At 39.6% G+C, this 27,496-nt stretch overlaps 1 protein-coding gene across 3 annotated transcripts; it reads left to right on the top strand.

The window, feature by feature from the left end:
• The first annotated feature begins 374 nt into the window (after window positions 1–374).
• wu:fa25f02 (uncharacterized) lies at window positions 375–27,496 on the top strand. 3 transcript variants are annotated; one of them, XM_050072280.1, is made up of 3 exons: window positions 375–494; window positions 16,092–16,469; window positions 19,048–27,496. In XM_050072280.1, the coding sequence occupies exons 2-3, from the start codon at window positions 16,316–16,318 to the stop codon at window positions 20,025–20,027; spliced, it is 1,134 nt and encodes a 377-aa protein (XP_049928237.1). In that variant the 5' UTR covers window positions 375–494; window positions 16,092–16,315; the 3' UTR covers window positions 20,028–27,496. The 3 variants fall into 3 exon arrangements, with proteins under 3 accessions (XP_049928237.1, XP_049928236.1, XP_049928233.1); XM_050072279.1 differs by having other exon boundaries at window positions 16,092–16,487; XM_050072276.1 differs by lacking the exon at window positions 375–494 and adding an exon at window positions 4,271–4,371 and having other exon boundaries at window positions 16,092–16,487.

The following is a 27,496-nucleotide window of genomic DNA, read 5'->3' as shown; positions in this document are numbered from 1 at the left end:
CCTGTTTTGGAACCGTCCCTCCTTTTACAAGCCCGACGGTGTCCACCCAAACAGGCTGGGCAGCCAGATGCTAACAGCAAACATTCGCCACGCTGTCCAGTATGCTCCACGCGACTGACTGTTTACCTGCCACACCCCCTCACCGGAGTCTACTTCTTCTACGCCAACAACACCAACTGCTCACAGCACTATTTCCCCCGCCACCACCCCCCACAGGCCCCAGCTATCACTGCCACTTCCACCGGTCATTTTCCCTATAGAGACCATTGCTCTGCCCCGCCGGTTGCGAGCCCGCAGAGGTGGTGTGGACCATGGGATCCTTCGCCCGCTGGCTCGTGTCTCAGCTTCAGCCACTTCAGCCACTGAGGAGCTTACTCTCCGTATTGCCCTGATTAATGCTAGATCGCTAGCAAACAAGACTTTCTTGTTAAAAGACTTTTTCACCTCTCGTGATCTGGATTTTCTGCTCCTGACGGAGACTTGGCTTCAGGCTGGTGAGTGTACACCGTTCTCTGAACTCCTTCCTCCTGACTGCTTATTTCTCAGTTCCCCTCGGACCACCGGCAGAGGTGGAGGTCTAGCCTCTGTGTTCAAATCCAGCTTTGAATGTCGTCAAATTCTATTTGACAATTATTCCAGTTTTGAGCTGCAACTGTTTGAGCTAAACCTGTCCCCTCCTGTCATGTTTGCAGTTGTATATCGTCCTCCTAAATTTAATAAGGACTTTATTAATGACTTTGCCGATTTTCTATCAGAGGTTACTGTGAAGTATGACCACTTTTTAATTTCTGGCGATTTTAATGTCCATGTGTGTTGTGAATCCAGACCTCTGGTCAGTGATTTTTCAAACCTCATCGCTTCTTTTAATCTCATTCAGTCTGTGACCAGCCCGACTCATGAGAAGGGTCACACCTTAGATCTTGTGCTATCACATGGGTTATCTGTGAGTGTAAATGAGATATGTGAAACAGCATGTATTTCTGACCATCTGCCTGTTTTATTTACCGTTTCAGTCCCCTGTTCGCGGACTGTAACCCGTGCTCCCTCACGCCGCCTGCGCATGTTGAACCCTCAAACTGCATCACAATTCTCTGCCATGTATGCCGACGTAAACATGTTTAGCACTCCGGATGTCAATCATGGTCTTAATGCCGAAGAGCTTTTAAGTGTTTTTAATTTTACATGCACTGATATCCTGGACTCTGTTGCCCCTTTCAGATTTAAGCGCTCTAAAGCATTTTTTGAGCCATGGTTAAATGACTCCACACGTTCTCTCAGACGTTCATGTCGGCGTGCTGAGAGGAAGTGGAAAAAAGATAAGCTCCACGTCTCCAAAGAAGCTTTACGTGAATGTTTATCAGCCTACCAGCGAGTCGTTAAAGCTGCCAAAATGGAGTATATATCAAATATTGTCTCCAATAACAGTCATAAGCCCCAGGTTCTGTTCAGCATTTTTAACTCCCTTGTAAACCCGTGCGATAACTCTCCAGTCGTGCCATCGCCCACTCTCTGTGAGAGCTTTCTTAAATTTTTTATTGAAAAAATTTCTGCCCTTAGGCCAGTTGCTTCCACTCTCACTGCCCCTGGTCCTGACCCCACTGTGCCTCCTTTACCTGCTGTCTTTGACCAGTTTGAGCCAGTATCTCTCTCCTCACTATCAGATATAGTTAAGCATCTGCGGCCGACTAACTGTCCCTCTGACAGCATTCCCTCTCGCCTCTTCAAAGATGTTTTTGGTACTGTGGGGTCCACTGTTCTTGCTGTCATAAATACCTGCCTTAGCTCAGGGTGTGTTCCAGCTGCTCTCAAACATGCTGTAGTGCAGCCCCTTATAAAAAAGAAAAACCTGGACCCCTCTCTCCTGTCAAACTACAGACCAATCTCCAAATTACCATTTTTGTCCAAGGTTTTGGAGAAAGTGGTCTTTACTCAGCTGCAATCATTCCTAGTGGCCCATGACATGTATGAAAAGTTCCAGTCTGGCTTTAAACCACATCACAGCACTGAAACAGCACTTTTGAGGGTTTTTAACGATCTTTTGTCAACTGTTGATTCATGTAACTCTGCTGTTCTGGTGCTGCTTGACCTGTCAGCAGCCTTTGATACCGTAGATCATAGGATCCTCCTGTCTCGCCTGGAACAGTGGGTGGGTATCACAGGTACTGCCCTTCTATGGTTTCAGTCCTACCTCACTGATCGGAGCTTCTCAGTTAACTTAGGGGAATTCAACTCAGCTACGGCTCCTCTCACCTGCGGTGTCCCCCAAGGCTCCATTTTGGGCCCCATCCTCTTCTTGCTGTACATGCTGCCATTAGGGTTGATTTTTAAGAAACACAACATACCTTTTCACTGTTTTGCAGATGATGTACAGATCTATCTGCCCCTTAAATCCATTAGCAAGGATTCTGTACAGCCACTGCTAGAATGTTTAAAAGATGTCAAATCCTGGATGGACAGTAACTTTTTAAATCTCAATGAGGATAAAACAGAGATCATTATGTTTGGATGTGACCCCTCCGATTACTCTGCTGATTTTCTGGGCCCCTTCACTCCTAACATCCGTTCCTCTGTTAAAAATCTCGGTGTGACCTTTGACAGTGCTTTTAAATTCGATAAACAAGTTAGATCAGTAATACAAACCAGCTTTTATCAACTCAGGCTTTTAGCTAAAGTAAAGGGCTATCTCTCCCCCCAGAATCTAGAGAGGGTAATCCATGCTTTTATAACCTCACGTCTGGACTACTGTAACTCGCTTTATGTCGGTATTGACCAGTCACTGCTACACCGTCTACAGCTTGTCCAGAACGCAGCAGCCCGCCTCCTCACTGGAAAGCGTAAACACGATCACATCACACCAATCTTGGCCTCGCTCCACTGGCTTCCAGTGCGTTTTAGAATTGATTTTAAGATTTTATTGATTGTTTTTAAAGCCCTAAATGGGCTGGCACCCCCTTATTTAACCGAACTCCTGCACTTTCATGCTCCCTCCAGAGCCTTGAGATCAGCCAGTCAGCTATTACTGGCTACTCCTAGGACTAGGCTGAAGACCAGAGGCGACAGAGCCTTTGGGGCGGCTGCCCCTAGGCTCTGGAATAGCCTGCCCCTGCACATTAGGTCTGCCCAGACCCTAGAGGTTTTTAAGTCTTTTCTTAAAACCCACTTCTTCTCTCAGGCTTTTAACTCAGGTTGAGCTGGACACCCAAACATTTTAGCTTATTTTGATCTTATTTTATAACTCTTGTATTTTATTTTATTGTATTGTATTTTATGTATCTTATGGTTATTATTGTGGTGTACTATTAGGTACCTAATTGTATTTGCTTGTTTATTTCTATTGACCTGTTCAGCACTTTGGTCAACCTTGGTTGTTTAAATGTGCTTTATAAATAAAGTTTGAGTTGAGTTGAGTTGAGTTGCATCTCATAAGTTTTAAAGGGAACTGTTGTGCTCAAACATTAACTTAGTCCTGTAAGCAAATAATCAACCCTTTTTGTTAAAGGTTAAGGGAAAGGACATTATTAGAAACTGAAATAAGGATTTCTGAAAATGTTGTGTTTTCCTGAAAGAAATTTGAGTTTAAAGGGCCAGTCCACTAATGTGAAATTTTTTCTTGTGTATAAAATACAAGTGATTTAATGCATGTCTAAGCATATTTTCTTTGCAATTAAGGTTTACACTTACATACTTGTGCCAAATAATTTCTTTTTTTTTTTTAAATTTATTTTGTTTGACACTGAAGCCAACTTAAGGTTAAGATACATTTCAGTTTTATTATTATTACTATTATTACTATTATTATTATTATTATTATTATTATCAGTAAGAGTAGCAGTGGTAGTAGTGGTCATATAGTAGTAGTATTGGTATTATTATTAGTAGTAGTGGTAGTAGTTTCCTCATAATCAATTTATTTTCTTCTTCAGTTGATCTACTTAGGCCAAATTAATATGGCCTTGGCTGCTGCCAAGGGTGGGGGTAATTATTGTGTATTATTGTTTGTTGTTTGTTACCTGTGTTTAAACAAGAAAAAAAAAAGATGATAACAAAAAAATGCAATAACATTTTTGGTGATTGGATGCTAATATTTAAAGAGTCCAAGATATAAAGTTTATCCCAATTATGTCCTAAATTACCTAACCACCTCTGCTGCAAACTGCAACCACTGTATGCATATTGAACTTATGTTGTTTTACTTTGGTGTTAACTGCAGAGGGCAGCAACACACCGATGATGAGTGCACGCTGCCACAAATTAGCCGGAGAAGAAGGAGCTTACCTCCTGCTTACAGGAAGTGTTGAGTGTGTGTTGAGTTGAGCCTGTTTAGCTGTCTGTGCTTGTCGGGTTCATTAAATCGGTCGCAACATATCTCTGGTAAGTCCCCGAAGTCTAATTTATTGTAGTTAGCATTTTAGTGATTGCATTAGATTATCCAGAAAACCCACCCTTATGAAAATGGTTTGTTAGCATTAGCTAGGCTACAATGTAGATTTTAACTGTCTTATATGTTAATATATATTCATTATTGAACGCCAGCTTATTCTTAATACACCGTTAAATATGTTTCCCTCGCCGGTAACTTAGCAGGTTACGCCGTTATCGTAGCAGTTTGAGGGTTAACTGTTAACGTGTTGGCTCCTGCCACCGTGTTAGCAGTGGTTGAGTGTGTGCTAAACTTTGGTGTTACCCAGCTGAACTAACGTTGACGTTGAACGCTGAACAAACTTCCATAATTACAACTTGTCCTCAGGCCAGTGTTAGCGGCGTCGGTGAGCTGTAGCTCCGCCTTGCCTCATCATTTATCGTCCCACCAGGCACATAGTAACTCAGTTCCTTTACCGTAACGTCAGCTGCTCAGTGTTATGTTAGCGCACCACGGACCCAACAACACATTTAAGATAAACTGGTAGCTTCTGTTAATGTTCACACAGTGCTAGCTGCCTTTGGGTTAGTCACAGTGTGTTTGAGGAATGGTTTGATTAACAAGATAATTGTTTAACTAAATTTAGGCCTTGGTTGGTATCGTTATTTGATTGGGTGTCCTTAGGTGTAGCTCTGTTCAGTGCATGAGGCAGCGTCAAACAGACAGATTTTACATGGACTTTGGTCCTCCTGAGGCTTCTTCATGCTGACACGCGGCAGATCATGTAGACCGCGCACTTCGCGTGTCTCACCGCTTTTCTCCACGTTGGCATCTCTAATGACCTGTGAGTGTTACTGTTTACATTTAGGGCAGGTCACTATGCAAAGTTTTGTGCAGGAGCCAAATGAAACCAGTCCAACTGAAATTCCATCAGTTATGTCCAATTTTGGGGCCCAGTGACTTTAATGGCAAGGGCTTTTTATTGTGTACAGCTAAGCAAGTAAAAGATGAACTGATTTCCAAAAGGCAAAAAGTTAAAGATGACACATTTCTTCAGTATTATAAGCAAGATTACTCTTATATTTAAACCTTTTTCAGTTGTAAAATAACAAAAAAGGGCCTCAAGCTAAAGTTTGGGCACCCTGCATTATCAGTACTTAGAAGTACCCCCTTTGGCAAGTATCACAGCCTCTGAACACGTTGTAACCAGCTTAGTGTCTTTCACTTCTTGTTTGGTGGATTTTTCACCCATTCTTCATTGCAAAGGCTTCTAGCTCTGTAAGATTCTTGGGCTGTCATGCATGCACTGCTCTTTTAAGGTCTAACCACAGATTTTTAATGATGTTTAGGTCAGGGGACTGTGAGGGCCATTGCAAAACTTCCAGCTTGCTCCTCTTGAGGTAGTCCATTGTGGATTTCGAGGTGTGTTTAGGATCACTGTCCTGTTGTAGAAGCCATCCTCTCTTCATCTTAAGCTGTTTTACAGATGGTGTGAGGATTGCTTCCGACTTTGCTGGAACTTAGCTGAACTCCCTCTACCTGTGAGATGGAAAGAGGTCAGAATGTTAAAGCTTTGAAATTTGCATCACCTGGCCTTTCCAAACAATGATTACGAACAAGCCATTGCCCTAACAAGCTAATTAAGGTCTGAGACCCTGGTAAAAGTTGTCTGAGAGCTGAAATGTCTTGGGGTACTCTTTTTTTTAATTTTTTCACTCTAAAATTGCACAGAACAAAATACAAGAGAAAAAACAGCATACTCTTTAAGTATATATATATATATATATATATATATATATATAAAATATCTATAGAACACACAATAAAAAGAATATACTAGAATACACAGTATATTCAACTACATCTACTAAGATATAAAATATATACATAGGATAATATATTATGGATATGTACATTAGACAAGTGTGCAAATTTGTTGAAGTTTTAGGAATGCAGTGAGGTACAGTGGGAGAAAATGTGCAAATTCACCTTATGCAAGGTTAATGGAATTGAAGTAGCTAAACAGAGTGGAGTTTGGTTTGGTTCAGGGCTGGAATAAGGAGCCAGCCATCAGCCAATTGCTTTCAAAATATGCAAGTGGCTGCTAGATTTGCTTTACTCAAAAAAAAAAAAGAAAAGAAAAAAACTGTAATAGGTACAATTGTAATCTATTGAGTGCCTGGTATATTTCAGAATCCACCAGCCGCAGTGGCAGGTGGACAAAAAAGTTGATTTCCAACCCTGGTTGGGACAGAAATTAAGAGGTCTGAGGGTTCTCTGTTACTCAGAAGTGAGGAGTTGTAAGTGTTATTGCTTTGGGCAGGAGAGATTTACTGTATTGGTGACAGTGAAGCTGAACCAGTCTGTTAGAGTAAGAGCTTCACTGTTAGTCCAGTAGGTAGTGGAGAGGGTACATGATAGAATATGTACAGAAAACAAGCATACCATGAGGTCCAGGTGGATTCGTTCCTCCCTTACTTAATCTTTGTCCTTCAGTTTCTGTTGGTCCTTCTCACTCAGTTCATTCATACTTCACATCCGGTTCTTCTCCTTCTCCCTTTTCTCATTTTCATGAGTCCTGATCTCTTCCCACTGTGACTGTTATCCTCTGTCTCTCCTTACAGTCTCTCCTGCCTCTCATTCTGCCCTTCCCTGTCAGCTGTCTCCATCTCTTTCTCTTGCCCAGTTCTCAGATTTTTTTCTTTTTCTATCAGCAGATCAGCTCAGCTACTCTGACCTACAATAGTCAAGATCTGAAAGGAATTCTTGGTTAAAGCCACGTAAAATTTAGTTAAGCTTGTGGAGTGGGTGTCGAGTATGGGGCCCCTGTCACCTGAATGGTCGGCCATTCTTGTTACTCAAACCACGTTCTAACACTCTCATAGGTTAACATGTAGGCAAAAAATGTTTCGATTGAAACGGGTGAGGTTTATAAAAGTTTTTTTTTTTTTTTTTTTGGTAACACAGTGACGGGTGCGATTTCTTTATTGTTGGTTGTTGAGCTTTGACACCAATTCAGGGCCCTATTAAGGCAGTATAGGTGGTGATTAGAAGCAGAAATTGTAGTAAAATATGAACCAAAGCTGTGGGCACAGCCTTGTCAATGGAAGGTTTCAACACAATTAACAACCACAGCTATTTGATTTATATTCAGAAACACTGGAGTGACTTTTAAAAAGGGTTCAAAGGCTGTGAAAATTGTGAAAGATGGTGTCGTTTCTCTTTTTTCCCATTTGAGTATCTCTTATCATAAAGTAGAGAAAATCCTCAAAGTATGACCTCATGAAAATTGAAAAGGAAAAAAGATTATTTCTCTTACTTACTTTGTGTGTCACTTTTTACTCAAGTTTGCTCCAACTACAGTGTTTAAATGTCCAGTGTAAAAGCGTTAATATTGTGAAACTGCATTTCCATTTCCAGTTTCAATTAACATTTCAGTTCATAAAGCTTCAGACTTCCATAACTTGATCCTTGAGTAAAATAACATACAAAAAATTATTTCTTTATATTTATGTGAAATCATACACTTGCAGAAAAGGTTTTAGGCTTTTTCCATAAAATAAACATTAATGACAGGTTGTACCGCACTAACTGCAACTTTCATTGTTGCGACACTAGATGGCAGTCAGTCCTCACATTTGTTTTGTGGTGCTGCCTTCTGTCCCCTGCAAAAATTCTTAGTTGAACCCATAGACTGTTGAACCACACTCCTTGCTGCACGCAGCTTTGTTTACATTTTGTAGTAAAAGACTAAATGTAATTTGTTTGCAGTAATTTGTAATCATGTGACACCATAGTTTTTGCTATGCAGTTTGGATTCATTTTTGCATCTGTAAACCAAGCTTTCTTTCAGAACTACAGGTATGCAAAGTCATACTGGATAACACAGAGGAGTTTTGCAAAAGCCTGGTAGCCTCCAGTACAATTTGTTTTTAGCTAATGAAAATTGTTTCTGTTTGAAAAACACCCTGCCTGCCTTTACAAGGTCTATTCAGCAATAAAAAATGTATTAGAAAATATCCAAAATACAAAGGTTGCTTTTGTTTTTTTTTGTTTTTTTACAATGACAATTGTAAAAGCTGTCAGGCTATAGTTTAGTTTAGTTTATTGTTTTTCTCGAACAACAAATAACCATAAAAATAAAAGTAACAAAATGTCATAAAAAGCACAACGACAAATAAACAGTCTTATCCAGAAAAAAAAACAACAACCCATAAAATAATGTGTTCGAGAGGGAACAGGAGGAAGCAAAGAGCTTACTTAGTCCTGCCCCTTCTTCACGTTATTATATATAATACAAATAACAAACAAAAAGAAAAATCAAAAAGATATAAAGTCCTTTATCCCTGACAAAATAATATACAATTACAACAACAAAAATAAATAAACAAAGTAGTAAGAAAAAAAAAAAAATCAAGGCATAATTTAATTATCCTCCTGCAATATCTTAAACTCAACTTATACATGATGCTTCATATAAGGAACAGAAATTTAATAAAAGAAATACATAGAAAAAATAAATAGTCGTTAAGCGGTCATTTTTTTATATTTGGCAAGAATTTTTTTTCTTGTATCTGTTTTTAAACTGTATAGTGCTAGTGCTTAGTTTGATTCCCTCGTCAAGAACATTCCACAAAGTTACCCCACAGACTGATATGCACATGCTTTTAAGAGTAGTACGTACACAAGGTTGTTTAAAATTTAGTTTTCCCCTTAGATGATATTTTCCTTCTCTATTTTGAAACATTTTTTGAATGTTTTCAGGCAGTGCATTGTTTCTTGCTTTAAATACCATTATTGCTGTTCTAACCTTCACCAAGTCCATAAATTTCAATATCTGTGATTTGGAAAATAGAGGATTGGTATGATTGAAATACCCAGCATGATTTATTATCCTTACTGCTCTTTTTTGCAATGTGCATTAAGTTATACCCCAGATTTCAACACAATAGATCAGATATGGTAATATCAGTGCACAGTACAGAGAGTGTAGTGTTGTTTGATTTAAGATGTATCTACATTTACTCAGCACTCCAATGCTCTTTGCCATCTTAGAACACAAGTACTTAATGTGGGCCTTCCAGCAGAACTTTTGGTCTATTAAAACACCTAAAAATTTGTTTTCAAATACTCTTTATATTGCAAATTAATTTCCACTTGAATATCATCATTCATTTTACGCTGCTCAAATGACATAAATTCAGTTTTGTTAAAGTTCAATGATAACTTATTTGTGTCAAACCAACATTTTAATTCATGCATTTCTTTCGTGACCACTTTCAAGAGCTGCTGCAAGTCTTCCCCAGACCAAAAAATACTTGTGTTGTCCGCAAAGAAAACAAACTTAAGTATATTTGAGACTCTACAAATGTCATTGATGTACAAAATAAATAGCTTAGGGCCCAAGACTGACCCCTGTGGTACACCACATGTAATATTCAGACTCTTTGACTTATTGTTACCCATCTGCACAAATTGAAGCCTATTTTCAATGTAACTCTTAATCCAATCCAATGCAACCCCTCTGATGCCATACATCTCCAGTTTTTTAAGTAGTATCTCATGATCAATTGTGTCGAATGCTTTTTTTTAGGTCCTCAAATATTCCCATAGCATATTTCTTGTCATCTATACAGTTTGTTATTTCCTCTACCAACTCAATTAATGCCGTAGAAGTTGATCTGCCTGATCTGAAACCATACTGACTGTCCATTAGTATATTGTTTTTTTCTATGAAGTTACCCAGTCTTGTAACAAAAAGTTTTTCAATTATTTTTGAGAACTGCGAAAGCAAGGATACAGGTCTATAGTTGGTGAAAAGGTGTTTGTCACCATCTTTATACAATGGAATGGCTTTAGCAACTTTCATGTTATCTGGAAATGTTCCTGTTTTGAATGATAAATTACATAAATATGTTAGTGGATCCACAATTCCATTTATTATTTTCTTTGCTAGAAAGATATCAATATCATTCCAATTTTTTGAAGTTTTACTTATACACTTATTTACAATATCAACAATTTCCTTACTTTCTACAGGTCCCAATATGATTGAGTTTGGATTTGTCTCCACACATTTCTCCTCAGCACATCTTTTCCCAGAGTTATTTATTTCTTTGGCCAGTTTAGGTCCCACATTACCAAAGAAACTGTTAAATCTATCAACCACTTCATTCATATCAATAATTGTTATGCCATTATCTGTATAAGGGTAATCTGGTTTGGTTTGGCTTTTTCTAATAATATTATTTAATATATTACATATACTTTTTACATTGCTTTTATTTTTCTCTAATAATTTATTGTAATAATCCTTCTTACATACCCTCATAATATTAGTTCATTTGTTTTTGTATTTCTTATATTTAATCTCCGCCTCTTTACTTCTGTAATTTATAAAATGCCTATAGAGAGTATTCTTTTTCTTACAGGCATTTTGTAGTCCCTTAGTCATCCAGGGGTTTTCAGAATACTTATTTTTGTTTCTACATTCTTTGATGGGACAATTTTTGTCGTATGCATTTAATTCATATGCTTTATTAACATCAGTTTCTTCACAAACATCTTTCCAATTATAATTCATTAAATCATTCCTAAATGCAGCTATAGATTCCTCTTCTGTATTTAATTTCATTACATTCCCAGTTCCTCTTGTGATTACATTCATGGATCGCAAAGACAGACAGGTGATCACTAATATCACTAACAATCCCCTTACAGTGATGCTCTCCATATTGTTTGTAAAAATGTTGTCAATCAGAGTGGCACTGTGAGATGTTATTCTGGTTGGTTTTGTAATTGTTGGAAATAGACTCATGCTATACATTGCTTCAACAAATTCATCTGTCATTTTATGCCTGTTGGGATTCAACAAGCCTATGTTAAAATCCCCACAGACATATTTGACTTTTTGCTTTTCTTTAGTAAATACCCTTTCCATATTTTCTATGAATATTTCTATGTTCGATCCAGGTTTCCTGTAGACACAACTGACAATGACATTTTTGTTTTTTTCATGCATATGTCAATAGTGATACACTCCATTACATCATCAAGGATTACTGACATATTGTCCACAACCTTGTAAGTGAGGCTTTTGTCAACAAATAGAGCCACACCTCCTCCTGCTCTACTCCCTCTATTAATGCAATTAAGTTCATATCTTCTTCTTTCTCAGGAACCTTGCTTGTTTTGCTATATCAGCATTTGCTTTGGTGAGATGCTCATTAATATAGACATTTGTGCCCTTTAACTTACTGCCCTGCTCAGAGATGGGGACTCGAGTCATTGTGACTTGGACTCATGTCGACTCGAGTCGCTGTTTTGATGAATTGTGACTTGACTTGACAAAAAATAAAAGACTTGAGACTTGACTCGGACTTGGAAGTGAAAGACTCAGGACTTGACTTGAGACACGATGACTTGCTGGAACTTGTTTTTTAATTTATTTGCTAACATTAACCCCAGAAAACATGAGCGAACATTCCGACTGGTTCATCACAAGACCGGCTATACGTTTTGTGAACGAGCAACACAGGGTTAAATGAGCTAAATGGGTGATTTTGGCCGCTGCCTGTGTGTGTGTGTGTGTGTGTGTGTGTGTGTGTGTGTGTGTGTGTGTGTGTGTGTGTGTGTGTGTGTGTGTGTGTGTGTGTGTGTGGGCGTGTGTGTGCGCACGCACGCATGGGGGTCATCCCTGCAAAGTAAACATTGCAGCGATGAAGTCAATGTTTACTGACAGTTACTTATATCTTGTCTTTTCACTTTATTAAGATCAGATTCTGCAGGTAAAATTACAATAATAAGGTGACTTGACTTGGACTTGACTTGACCTATTACAGGACTTGACTTGACTTGACTTGACATAACCTGTGACGTGACTTGACTTGACTTGACTTGCCCAAGAAAAAATGAATTGGGACTTACTTGAGACTTGAAGGTTAAGACCTGAGACTTACTTGAGACTTGCACATGTGTGACTTGGTCCCATCTCTGGCCCTGCTTGACAAGATCAATTTTATTGTTTCTGTTTGCAAAGCGGACTATGACAACATGTTTGACTTTCTGTTGTTGGTATAGTGTGACATGCTTCAATGTCGTCTCTGTTTACAGAGATATCATTGTCATGAAGGAAAGATGTTACCTGTGCCTCCGTTGAGTCATCATGTTCATCACTGTCCTGTTGTTGTACTCCTTTCAGGGCCTTGGCGTAAGATTGTAGCTTGATCGTCATACCGCTTATAATGACATCATTCATTCTTGAGTACTGTTCTAAGTCCGATACACGGTTCTCCAAGAACTTAATCTTGTTCGTTTGCTCCTCGTTCTGTTTCTTGAGTTCTTTAATTTCATTCATCAGATTTATTATTGTACGTTGCTGGTTGGCTATTTTTGCCAGTTCATCAGACATGTTCACCGCATTTTTTAAGTTTTCAATGTCTTTCTTAATTTCTTTAGTGGCCATCTTGCCACTAAAAACAGCAATTTCACAATGGAAAGCAACAAGTGGAGATCTGCAGCAGACCTAGGCTACAAGCAAGCCACACTGCTACTGCCAGCTAGGTCGCTGACTGTTTTACCTGCTGCAGGGTAGCTGCTCCTTGGCCTGGTGGTGGCTGCTACAGGGTCCTATGGTAGCTGCTGCTGGGCCTAGAGGTAGCTGCTCCTTGGCCTGATGCTGGCTGCTACAGGGTCCGGTGGTAGCTGCTGCTGGGCCTGGATGTAGCTGCTCCTTGGCCTGGTGGTGGCTGCTACAGGGTCCTATGGTAGCTGCTGCTGGGCCTGGATGTAGCTGCTCCTTGGCCTGGTGGTGGCTGCTACAGGGTTCTATGGTAGCTGCTGCTGGGCCTGGATGTAGCTGCCACAGACAGACAGTAATGAGATTTGTTCTCAGCACACAAGAACTCAACAGATTTTCAGCATCATTTACAAACGCAGAAATTTATTTGGCCCTGTGACTGATGGCATTCTGGCCAGAGTGTACTCTGTCCTCAGCCAATATCAGCTGGGATCAGCTCCAGCCTCCCGTGAAGCCAATTTTGAATTATGAGCATTTATTTAAAATTGAACTGAAAGACGGCGGCACAGTAGTGCGGTGGTTAGCACTGTCACCTCACAGCAAGAGGGTTCAGGAATCAAACCCACCGACTGGCTGGGGCCCCGTTGTGTGGAGTTAACATGTTGTCCCTGTGTCAGACTGAGTTTTCTCCAGGTTTTCTGGCTTCCTCTCACAGTCCAAGACATGCAGGTTAATTGGTGACTAAATTGGCCGCAGGTGTGAATGTGTGTGAATGGTTATCTGTCTCTATGTGGCAATCCTTTAACAGTCTGGCGACCTGTCCAGGGTGTACCCTGCTGGGCAAGAAGCAGGCGGTTACTGACAACAGATAAATGAATGAAATTAAAGACACATGTTTACAAATGTAGAATTTGAAACTGATTTATCTCAGTTTTCTTGATAAATTTGAATTAGCAAAGTCCATAGATGATCCTTGCAAAGTTTCTGAATGAATGGTGCAATAAATAATATTTTGAGAATGGGTCACAACATATGTCATTTTTAGTGCAGAGGGACATTGAAGCAAAGATGTGGATCAATTCAGAGATTAAAATGGTCAAAGAGTGTAACCCTAAATCAAGCCGGTTTTGAGAGAATTGTGAAAAGGTAAACTTGATTGTTACAGCACCACCTTGAGGTCAATGAGCATCATTTTATGTGCCTGAGTAGTTGGCGGAATATGCAACCCACCTGCCAATTATAGTGACTTCTGGTCTTACAGATTTTTGAACACATGTAGTGAAAGGAATGAAAACAAACAAAAACAGCAGGGCCCCAGCAGTCAGTACGTTTACATGACACTTGAAAAAACCGAATTATTGCCTTAATCCGACTGTAACTGGACAACTGAAGTGCATGTAAACGCGTTACTCCGACTAATATCGGAGTTCTCCAACTCCGATTAAGACACCTAGATAATGCAATTAGAATTTGATTTTCTCCGGCATATATATACGCCTTAATCGGAGATAAACTAGACAATGCATGTGCGCATGCTCCACACCCCCCGCGCTGGCATATGACCCCGGAACAGACAAGACATGCTATTGTTGTAGCCCTCCAACAGCATACGGCGTTCTTGTCTGCCTCTCGAAATCACCATGACCATGAGGGATAGCATGCACCTTATCTGCACAATCAGTAACGCTTACATTACGTACGAGATGAACATTATCCATCTTGCTATTGTTTGAAAATGCCGGTCTGCCGCCTGACTCCAGTTGTTTATTATTAAGTGATGTAATAGGTCAACCGGAAAGGGGGCCATATTAACCCACTGAAACGACGCATATCGCCACCTAGTGTTGAGGAGGAGGACACGTTCCTGTCAGTAATTCAATTTTCTCAGTTGCATGTAAACTGGGACAAGGACAGAAGTCCGATTAGATGCCAAAATCGAATTTTGAGCATAGCTCGATTAAGCTGTGCATGTAAACGTACTGAGTGAGTGCCACTGCTTGGACCCTAATATTAATATAAGTAGAGATGTACCGACACCACTTTTTCCTTCCCAATACCGAATCCAATCCCTGAACCTTAGGTATCTGCAGATACCGAATACCGATCCGATACAAGCGCATAAAAAAAAAAGGATGGGATATGAATTGTTGTATGTCTCAACTCCTAAAACTCTATGTAAAATATTATGAAATGAATACATAATAGTAGAATGAATGCCATAAAACTTTTTTTTATCATTATTATTATTATTATTATTATTATTATGTTGACACAGATCAAGACAAAGGTTAACGTGCAGCCAAATAATTTGGTAAAAAAAGACACTTTAAAGGCTACAGTAGAATGCTTTTTAAACTCCGTACCGTTTCGTTTGCCTGTAGCGTGCGTATGCGTAATGACGTGAGGCATTATGTGGTATCGGATTGGTCATAGGCTGTACTCGCCGATACCCGATACTGCATTTTAGGCAGTATCGGAGGCATTTCCGATACTGGTATCGGTATCGGTACAACTCTAAATATAAGTGTATTATCTAAGTGTATTATTATGTATTATCTATCACAAGCGTCTCTACAAGTTCAACCATAGGCTGTAAATAAAGATGGATGACACGGCTCCACTTACCCCCACTGTACAGAAATTAAGCCACGATATCCTGGATATGGCCTCTGTCATCTTGCAGTGGCGATGTCATTTGTACCCAGAATATTGCAGCAGCCATCTCTGCGGTGTAGAGTTCCCAGCCCGTCCGATCTGATCGCCAGCAGTTTCGCTGATTGTGAGCACACCAACTGGCACATAGTGCTGTCAATCATGTCATCAAATCCTGTTTTATAGCATCAAATAACTAATTAAAACCAAATTAATCAGACAAATAAGCACTTGAACATACAGCAGTATGATTAAAAACTACCTAAAATGACAGAAACCATCTTTGGGAAAAATATATTTGTGGAATTTATGTAAGGTGTACTTAAAGGTTTTTGGTTTGGCTTATGTCCTGTATGCAAACAAAGAGGGGTGATGCTTATGACCTGTACTGCAGCCAGCCACCAGGGGGCAATCGAGAGGCTCTGGCTCACCTTTTGGGGAGCTGTTATGTCGTCCATCTTTATGTACAATCTATGTGTGGAACATAGAAAGTCTAAAACAAAATGATCTCTTTGATATCTCTAATGGCTGCTGTTGTGTTGGTGTTGATGTCTCATGTAGGTCCAGAGAGTGGATGCTGCCTTCACGTCCTCCTGGTCTCCATCCTCCCATTTCAGCTGAGCGTCAGCTCCTTGTTTGTGCAAGTTGATAGTGTGTGCATGTGTGTAAATACACTCTAGACCTATATATGTGAGTGTGTTGCTTTAGGGCAGTGTATGTGAGTGTGTGAGTGTGTGTGTGTGTGTGTGTGTGTGTGTGTCTGTGTCAGTGCCCCCCAGCCCACCATGTCCCCATATCCCTCAACGCTCCAGCTGTGTCCATCAGTGTGTCTTCATCTCCTCTGCCTGCTGCTGCTGCTCCTCACTGCGTCCTCCTCCTCAGTACCTAAAAAGGACCCAGGCATGGCTGAGCCCTTAACCCATTTCAACAAGACACAAGGTAACTGCACCCCTCCATGTGAGTATGAGTCCCACCAGAGACACTCATGGTGTAAGTTTTGTTTTATAGTTCAGCATTACATTTCACCATTTAACACTACCACGGAAACAATAAATCGCCTGATCTGGCCATATCATACTTTAGTTATATACCTCACCCTAACTGCCAAGCTCTATAAATCTTTATACAGGCCAAAGGGCAGAAACAAAAGATTAGGGCTGTAGGAGGATTGTTGCGTGAATCCATTTTTCATTCAATCATTTACTCTATGAAATGTCTGACCACAGTGAAAAATACCTTTCATAATTTCCCAGAGCTCATTGTGATGTCTTCAAATGATTTCAAGATCCAGATGGTAACTTTTATTAAAACAAAAACTTTTTTTCCATATTTGCTGAAACTGTCGCTATATTCACACACAACACTAAATGAGACAGATAAAAAAAAAAAATAAAAAATCATATTCTTCTGCCTACTCTATTGGATTGTGGCATTTCTAATGGCCTTATTGTGTGTGAATGAAAACAACCAATTAGAGCTTAGGACTCTGTAACACAGTGGTTCCCAACTGGTTCAGCCACGGGGTCCACATTTTTCCTTAGTCATTAGTTCAAGGTCCGCAGAGTTCAATAAAGATGGTGGCATGCAAACGTTTGGGCACACCGGGTCAAAATTTTGTTGACTTTGAGTAGTAACAAAAAAGTAGTAAAACAAAAATGATACAGTAATCTTGCCTAAAATGTGGAAAAGCATCTTTCTTCTTTCCCTTTATGCCTGTTGGAGATCAGTTCATCTTCTAGTCTCTTAACTATTCATAGTAAAAGAAATTTTGACCAGGGGTCCTCAAACCTTTGCATGCCACTGTACAGTGTCATACTTGCATTTGGCCATGTTGTTGAACTAGTTTGTTGTCTCAGTCAAGTAGCTCTCCATTGGTGACTTACTTCCCAGCAGGAAATGGCACTTCAAAATAAAAGCTTTGTACTGGAAATTCACTTTACTTAAAGATAGTGTTTTTTACAAACTTGACACACTTGCGAGTCACTTGGGATCCATTTAGAATGAGTAGGGTTGGGTCGGTTCTCGGTAATACCAATTCGGTCCGGTACTCCGTCTTGGACCGGGTTTTATTTTTTGAGACCGACCGGACCGCATACTCGGGCAGAACATACGCGGAGCGGACGCCGCAGAGGTCCGCCTAGTAAAAGTGGACGTCCGCAAGCCCTGTGTGCGCAAAGCACGACCGCGCGGACTCCGCTTCGCGCACCAGTGTCACACAAAAGACTGTTCAGCATGTATTTTTCACATCGCGGGGATTTTTCACAGACATTTTTACACGTAGTCCGCTCCGCTTGTAGTACGCCCGAGTCTGTGAGCACCTGTGTCTGCCTCTTCACCAAGCGCACAGCAAGCAGGAGAGAGAGGGGGGTGGGGCGGGGACTGAGCTAGGAGGTGCGAGTGCGCATGCGCCTCTACTGTAGCCTGGAGTTTGTTTAATAGTGACGGGGAGTCGATAATGGCGGACAATTTAGTCTCGACGAAATCAAAGAATGCGCCACTATGGCAACACTTTGGCTTTGAGCCAGACGAAGGAGGCAACCCTTGTTTGCACTGATTGAGTAAGCTGCAAAATTTACTTGTAAGGAGTAAAAGAAACAACTTGTTACTGTCACCCTGTTGTCCTAAGGTCGTTTTTTATTTTAAATGAGTCAATTGCGCCCCCAAGTGGCGAAAATCTGGTATTACCGACTTGATGTGTTTTTTTTTTTTTTTACAAAAACCGGACCGTTTTTTTTTTTTTTTTCTCATACAGACCCAACCCTAAGAATGAGCCTGGGTCCCACTTCTGAACCCCGACCCACCAGTTGGGAACCACTGCTGTAACATAGTTGTCAATCATGTCAAATCACTGCTCCCGAACTGCAGACTAGGCAGCGCTGACCAGATATGAATCAAGATTCTGTTACTGCATTGCCTATTTCTCACCAAAAACGCTTTCAGAAATACACTTTTACCTATTGTTTGTAATATGACATTGTTTGTTGAGACTGTTTGTTTGTTTTTCGGACGAGCATCTTGCATTACATCACCCGCCAGCAGGAACGTTTAGTCGGGTGTGGCGCAGTGCATTCTGGAAGATGTAGGTTTTCTATCTCATGAGCAAAAGCAATGACGCAGCCCTTTTCCTCTGTTTTCCCTGGTCCTGTAGCCACAGTTTCAGAAGTTTTTGCATCTCTACTGCATTGACAGCCTTGTTTTGTGGGAAGGCCATCTTTCCAGCAGTGAAATACTTCTTTAAAAGTGTTTGCATTTAGGTTGAAGGAGATTTCAAAATAAATATCAATTTACATCAATTTTAGGAATGTTTACCCAAATGTCAGCGGAACAGGTCTACTTACTTTACAAAGCTTCTGTCATCATAGTTTGTTTTGTCCCATATTGCCTGTTTACATAGGCTTTGGTTATGTTATTTATAACATGGTTATTTTATATGTTCTATATTAAGTTAATAATCGTAATAATAAGTTTTTGTCCTTCTCTTTAAGCTTAGTCATTTATGGAATTGTTTGTTCCCCAGGTGATAACAATGCTGTCAGTGAAAATGCAACAGATCTAAATCTGAAAACAGCTCCCGCAGAAGGACCACAGCAGGACCAATTCTCCTCCAACTTGTCTTCATCCATCAACCACACTTCTGTCAGCCACAAATTAAATGAGCCTATAGTATCCTCAACCTCACTCAACCAAACCGAAGGAGGAAACCATTCATCCACAACCCCACCATCCAATCAGCAGCTGGCACTACCAGACAATCAGAGTCCATCACCAGAGGCAGTCACTCAGCCTGCAGCTCCTCCTCCTCCTACCACCACAGGCTCAGCCACACTGACTGATCATACTGGATCCAGCACCAGCAATGGTACAACTACAACTACATCTACAACTGCAGAACCTGTTACGAATGTATACACAACCACTGTGCTGGTGACTTCTACAGCCGCAACAACACCAGCATCTACTACAATAATGGCAACATCGACAACAAAAACCGCAACATCCACAACAACAGTGACACCAACATCTACAGCAGCAGCAGCAGCAGCACCACCACCACCACCACCACACCCTGCAACAACTGTAACAGCAACAACCACGCTTACAAGAGCTACCACAACCGTTACTATTACTACAACCACAGGTACAAAGATGACACTGCCACCAGCTGTCACAACACAGCCAAATGCCCCAACTACTCACAAGCCACTATTTCAGACCTCTTTACCCAGAGGGCCTGTTACCAGCACCAGTGCTCCCGCCAATCCCAACCAGCCGGTCACCTTGGGAACGCGAGATGGCATGGTAGATGTAGCTGGAGCCGCTCTAACCAGGCAGCTGGTGGATACAGCGTCTTTACTGGCCGTCCTGCTCTTCGGCCTGCTCTTCTTCCTGGTCACGGTGGCTGTGTTTGTGACACAGGCCTACGAGAGCTATAGGCGGAAGGACTACACCCAGGTGGACTACTTGATCAATGGCATGTACACAGACTCTGGGGTGTGAGGGAGGAAGCACATCGCATGGAGATTGTTTGTGCGCTTGGAGTCAGAGGCTGTAGAACAGAAGATGGTGTGGAGGGTAAGACACTAGTGCAGTGAATTCACAAGGTGATTCATCACCACTATTAGACAGTTCAGAGAGAAGTAGGAAAGGACTAAACTGACCAGCAGTTCACTGAACTGACCCTACAGCAGTCACTGATCTGTTTCTATCATAACTTTTCCACTTAACGCTTTGTTTCTTCCTGCTTCTCTTTCTTTTGGATGGTTTGAATGTGGAGAGTTTGGCTTGTCCCAGTTTTGCCGAATTTTGAGCAACAGAAATCAAGGTTACTTTGGTGTAACTCAGTTCTGTGTGTACGTGCAAAGCCCTCTAATGGACTTTGCTAACGTCCCATGCCAGAATCATGTCAGTCCAGCTGTACTTGGTTCCAGGGTGGCTGGACCAATCAGAATGCTTCCAAGGTGATAAAAAGCTCAACAGATGATTTTTTTTTCAATGCCTGACTTAAAAAAAAAGGTGTCATAATGTTTGAATTATTGTACTTTTGCAGATGAATGTAGTCACACAGAAGTTTAATGCTCATTAAGGACTAGGGCTGACACTTTTTCATTCATTCAAGTTAATTTATAGCATGATGCATTTTATAATAAAATGCAAAAATGTAATAAAATGAAAAAAAAGTGACAGCCCTATAAAGGACCAAAGCATTTTTGTGAATATTATGTTGGAGATTAGACTAGCCATTTTCCAGTGATGGACTGAATGACTTATCCCACAGCCACAAATAGAAAAAACAGAGAAGTGGGAACCCATTGATAAGAAATTTCTCAGTCAGCCTAGACTGGCTGATTGACTGTTTGACTAACAGGCTCTTCATTTAGCACGTCCCAAACACATCACATTGGAAATGAACAAAGATGCGTATCATGAAAAATTCCCATATATGTGCAACATAACACATCACTAGGGCTGAGTGTTTATTTAGTATATTTGAGAATTTACTCTGAAACAAATGGGCTTCTTTTAATTTTGTTTTGCACTATTGAATATTTTATATATATATATATATATATATATATATATATATATATATTTAGATGTGTTGACATTTCTACCCATCAGATATTTTCACTACCAGCACAAAGTAACGGTTGCAGTGATTGATTGTTTCAGTTGTTGATGTCAGTAGTTGAGATGACATAAACTCTGTCATTTTGCTTTAGTTTTAGTCAGAATTTGGGGAGTTCAGGGCTCAGAGTCACAGGTTTACCTTTTTCAATGTAAGTTTGTTCTAGTTTATTATAACTTGAGACTCACTGTTACAGTTTTGGCCATCATATCTTTCAGACACAAGCCCCTTAAACACTGCCTGTTCAAGGCTGGAATGTCACACTGCTAGTCTGCCTCAACGTTCTTTACAAAAAGTATGACTGTGGAATACGGGGCAAGAGTTATCTCACCTTTAAGCCAGCAGTGGAAGTTGTAACGGCGCTGGACAGCCAGCAGGATAAGACCATGAATGTGACGGGTGTGACGTTTGGACAAGTTGTTAGTGTGTAACCGACTGCATGAGATTTCAAAAGTAGATGGTAGCAGTTAGCAGCTAACCCAAAGAAGAAGCAGCCGAATATGTTCTCTTTTGCTTCCATGATGCTGGTGTGCTGTTTAAAATTACACACTGTAGCGGCAAAATGTTGCTATTGTTTCGCTCTGTGTAAAAATACAAAGGAGGCATATAGAAGGGACTTCAAGGTGGCCCTATAATGCCATATCTGTGTAAAAAGAACTATAGAAACATTGTACTCAAAGTAAATTACTGAGACCTGGAAACACGGCATCTCAACACCCCTGAAAATCTTCCTTTGCTGACCTGCAGTGGTGTAGTAGTGTACTTCAGTGTGTGTCAGGAGGACACTGTGACATCACTGTTTCCTGTGGTTACACAGCAAATACATGGGGTCAGATGATCAGACAGGTTGGTTTTTGTTTTTCATATGGATGAGAGATTATAAGCAGAGTCTTAATTTCTGCCCCAGCTTCACCAACATCCAAGGTGCACAGAGAGGGAAAAGGTCTCCAAGAACATTTGTAGTATAAACAACAACTTTATTGTGACACCAACCCATTTGGGCTTGTGGCTTTCAAATAAGAGATTAGTACCAACATTTCAGGTGCACTCACTTTGAGTTGACCTCTAAATGTAGGGGTTTAGATCATCTGTTAGTTTTACAATCTACAATTGCTTTGATAGGTAAAGTGTGTTTGTAACTGATAGAAAAGATGGCCAAAACTACAAACAGTAAGATTCAAGTTGTAATACATGTATTACAGTTGAATAATCCTTTGAATGTAGCTGCCAATGAAATACCAGTCCCTTCAGTAGCAGTAGTGTGCCACGAAAAAGATGTGACCTGCGTGACTCCACAGCACAGAGAGCTGGACTTGAACCAGCTTCGTCCACACTTAAATTAAAAGTAAATAACTATGTGGAAAAACTTCACATGATTCCACAGAGGTAGAGGAGTTTTCTATGAAAGACATCAGGATTTAACACAGGTACTCCTGCCAGCTGAATGCAGTGGAAGATGTATTTCCATCGCTCTGCATTAAGTTTCTCCAGATGTGGCCTGGTGTGTCAGGGCCAAAGTATATACTGTGTGGTGTCTGGTTTAGTCGGTAGGCCAGAGAGAGACCACAGAGTCATCTCAGTCAAATCATCAAGTTGGAGATTTTTTTCATTGTCTTGTCAGTGTGTTGACGCTGGCTTAGTGTTTTCTGTGTGTGCATGTTACGAGCAGCAGAGGTGTGTTTATTTGGATGGCAGCTGCTTTGCTTAGTGATGGTGTTTAAAAAAAAAAAAAGACATTCAGGCAGACACATTAAAACAAACTGCTTTGTTTAGTTAACACTGAGAATGAATCAAATCATCCTCGGTTAAATTAATTCCACTTTTTTCATAAACTTGATCAGTGATTTCAAAGTTTTGACACAAGGCAGAACAGCTGTAAGGTCTTCTATCTGCCCATTACAAAGGCAGCTGTGCATACCCACCCTCGTTATGTGGTTGCACACACTAAACATTGTAGCTTGGATTGGCGACTTGTGGAAATAGTCATACATCACTTTTTCACTGTAGCTTTCTGTAGAAAACATTACAGTATATTCCAAATGGCAAGGAAAGGTCTAGAGATAACTAAGGAGAGGACTGTTGTTAAGACAACAGTAAACCTTTGTGTAACCATGTGAAATATGATTTGCAGTGGTATGTGGAGCCCCCTTTATGTGGCATTTCTTTATTGTTGTTTTGGTTTGTTTTAAACATCTCTTCATTTTACTACACATTCGGACACATTCAGACATTTTGGGAAATGAGTTTCCTGTAAAACCCACAGTCATAGTATGTGCAGGGTTTCTGCAGTTCCCTCAAAATTCTTAAAGGCATTATATTTGTGAATCTAAAATTAAGGCCTTCTTTAAAGCATCCCTTTATTTCATTGCTTTAAAGAAACAATCAGACTTTTGGGAAATCAGTTTCCTGTAAAAACCCACAGTTACAGTACATGCAGGGTTCCCACAGGGCTTCCTTACAAAGTCTTAATGCCATTGAATTCATGAATCCATAAATAAGGCCTTAACTGATATGAAAATGTCTTAAATCAACCCTTTTAGGGTCTTAAAAATGCTAAGTCATGGAAAGTAGGATGTTGAAAATACTTTTTTCCAACGATATTTTTTCGTAGGCCGACATGAAAATTAATATCATCCTGGTTCCCCTGCCAAAAAGCCTATGGGATTTTTTCATTGGATTTTGGATAATTGCAGAAAATAATCTTTGTAGTAAACAAATGTTTATGATACTTACATGCTTTGTTCGGCAAGATACTCTTCACAAATGAACACCGCTTTTATGATAATTAAAGCCTAAATGCAATTGCTGAAAGTAAAAAGCTAATATTAGGTTATGAAAAAATTACACCATGGTCACATGACTAAACGTCACCAACACAACGAGGCTGTAAAGCCATGTTCTGTGTGGTGACGTTCTGCAGTGTCATTTAGCCACTTGTTAGCAACCACCTTTTTTAAGACACATAAAAGCCTCAAAATTCCTGAGTGGGGTATTTGCTGATGTATTTGATGTCGTAGAACAAAACGTGAAAGTCTCTTCAGCTTGCGTTAATCATAGACCTTATTTCTGGCATCTAACCAAAACCCCATTCAAAAAACCCATTGACTTCAAGAAGAGGGGGCCAGGAGTGCTAAAATCCAAAGTCATTTATGGATTGTAGGACTCAATCCTGGGGCTCTCTGTTTACTGAATGCCCCTTGCATCCAGACATGAGAAAAAGCTATGAAGTTCAACATCATCGTACTCTTAAAATAGACAAAATGAGAAGAGATTAATTGGGGTGCCCTGGTGGATTAGGGGTTTAAATTACTGTGCATGAACCACGACGTCCGCTGCTTTAAGTACAGCTGGGGACACTTGCCCCAGCTGTTGCCATTCCGTTTTTCTTTCTCATTTCTCGTCATTGCTCTGCTGTCAACACTCTATTGTACAGGTTTAAGGAAAATCTTAAAACCTTACATGGTTTAGCCAATGACAGCTTCACAGTGTCGAACAGGTAAACATTTTTTCATGTTTTAAGACACAGCTGTATTAATAGCATAGCTTAGCATAAAGACTGAAAATGGGCAATTGCTAGCATTTCTCTTGTGATGGAGTTAGGCTAGCACTTTTCAAGCTAAATACATCCAGGGCCTCACTCTTAATGGAGATACGGTATCTGATACGGTATCATCCAGATCCAACTGAGGTTAGCAGCACATAAGCCTATTTCCCATACATTTCTTTGTGTTTCAAAGTCTTATGATTTCAGTTTAGTTCCACAAACTTTCATCAATGCCGATGACATTTAAGCTGTTTTTCAGTGTTTAATTTTTTTGCACACTCATCCTGCAGTGAGTCATGGGAACAGGGCCATACTAGATTGCTTATTTCAATATAATGTATAATTTTTGCTAATGGTGAATATATTTTTAAATGCTAAACTATTTTGAGTATATTGAGGTGTGTGTTTTCTGTTTTGTTTTTGGATGATGTTTTGTCCATAATTCCTAAACAGATTCTTCATATAGCTTAATATGTACCTCACTGTACATTTTCTCCTGTTTTTGTCGGTATGTTTTAGACATCACTGATGAACATGGACCTTAAGCCATTCATCCACTTGTTTTGAATGCATTTTGGAGGTGCATCATTCCTGGAAACATCACATTCAGCAAAAAAAACCAACTACAAATTATGACTTCCATATAATATTTTGTGACTTAGCTTACTTATAATTATCCTAGGTGTTATCAAAATTATGAGTGATATACTGCAGCTCATGAAATAGATTACTATAAGAATCTCACAAATATGAGTCAGTTCAGTACTATGGAAGTTATATAAAAGTTAATGCACAGAAAATTGTCTAAAAGTTTGAATACATTTGACAGAGTGATGAACAAATGCTCAGCGGCATCTGTTACAGTTCTGAACAATATGTGATGATGATGATGAATATGGACAGACGAGTCCTTAAATTGTTCTTAATGGTTTTACGATGTAAACAAAAACAGTATCCTCTACAGACTGACTTACTTTTGCCTTTTCTCTTTTCTTGAGCAGTCTTATTAGTTTTCTTTTCCTGGGGGGTTCATGGTTGATGAACAATCACCAAATAATCACTGAAGCACATTATTGTATGATAAAGCCAAGGGGAACATAAAGCCATTATCAATATGTGACTGATTGACTGAAGGATGACATGACAGTGTATGCTACAACATGAAAGGAAGATTAATGGGTGGATCTAAAGCTCACACAGCAGAGGTTGTTTTCAAGTTAAATAAAGTTTGTGCTGCTGAGTGTTTCTGTAGTATATTAAATGTATTAGGTTTTGACACTAATTGTTTTTGTATTGGACCTGCTAATTTTGTGTAAAATTTCCATGTCTTTAAAGTTGGTTTCATGCCATAACTGATTTTTTTTTTTATTTTTTTTTGAAAGGAAAAAAAATCTCTGAAATATAATCTGAAAGATGTCTGGTTTTAGAAATGCAGGGAGTGTTCAAATTTGTTTACAAGAGATGAGATCGGTACGAGAGCAAAGACCTGCTTTATTTGCAATCATGGTTTTCATCACTGTATTTTCCTATGATGTTTGGCCTGTTATCTCAGGATTAATATCTAGAATCCAATATCTTGAGAAAACCAACTTTTTTTTTTTCAAATGAAAATTTGCTGTATTCCAATGTCTCAAGAAAACAAGACTTGCATCCTGAGAAAATTAAACACAAACACCGAGAAAACGATATCTCTTATTTAAAAAGTTTAAAATTTGACATTTATTCCTTTATGTCATGTTTATGCCTGTTTTTTGTTTGTTTTGTCAGTTATCTCGAAAAATGAGCTACAGAGGCGTAGAGCTGCCATGCCAAAAAAAAAAAAAAAAAAAAAAAAAGGTCAGGTGATAATTTTACAAGAAGATTATCTTGTTATGTAAATATCTTTTTTTAAAAACTGATCAGCATCAGTTTTTTCTGGTGTGGCATCACTATGCTTTTGTAAATACCCTTTAGTTTCTCTTTTCCTGTTATCATGAGAAAACAAGAACATCTGTTGTGTTATCTTCAGATAGAATATTTTCAGACAAAGTAACTTGTTATTAAAAACATTGAGATCATTAACTAATGATCTGAAGGTAGGAGTTAGGAAAAAAATGATTGGGCCGCTCTCTGCTTCCTTACATATGTGTAATTATTTCAGTTTTATTTTCCGATGATCACAGACTAAATTTTACAATCTCAGCATGACAAATTTTGTTTTCTCATCATCACAAAGTGATTATTTCATGATGTCAGCATAACACAAACCACATTCAAATCATTCGATAAAAATGTTTGAGATTCAGACATGAGGTAATCACTGCCTTGTCTGGTATGTAGAGATGATTACCGTAGTGCACTGTCATGCATTGTTCACTAATGATCACAAGACACTGTTTGGGTTAACCTGGGATCCCAAAAAAGCATTCAGCGATCATCGGAAACAAATTGTAAGGCTTCTCTGTAAGACTGACTTGAGGTCTGGTCTGATGAACAAAATTGCTCTCGTGACAATTAGAATGTAGAACATACTGATGATGTCACTGTGTCCAGTATGTCAGTGAAGCTTTGTTAAGATTTGATGGTTTTGTGACTGTAATTTAGAGTGTCTTATGTCAGTAGTTCTAAAGTCAGCAGTTCAAGGTCCTGGAAACATCACTGGTAGATTTGTGTTCAGGGTGGATTTGTGTTTGCAGTAACTAATGTGCAGAATGTCAAGAAATGACATGCCATGTGCCAACTCAACATTGTACCAATGCACTTTAAAGAGATATTTTTACTTGCAGAGAATAAATAATAAAAAAGAACCAAATTGAT

This window comes from Epinephelus moara, chromosome 20 (assembly GCF_006386435.1).
Source record: "Epinephelus moara isolate mb chromosome 20, YSFRI_EMoa_1.0, whole genome shotgun sequence".
Lineage (NCBI taxonomy): Eukaryota > Metazoa > Chordata > Actinopteri > Perciformes > Serranidae > Epinephelus > Epinephelus moara.
This window is presented reverse-complemented; position numbering and strand designations above follow the sequence as displayed.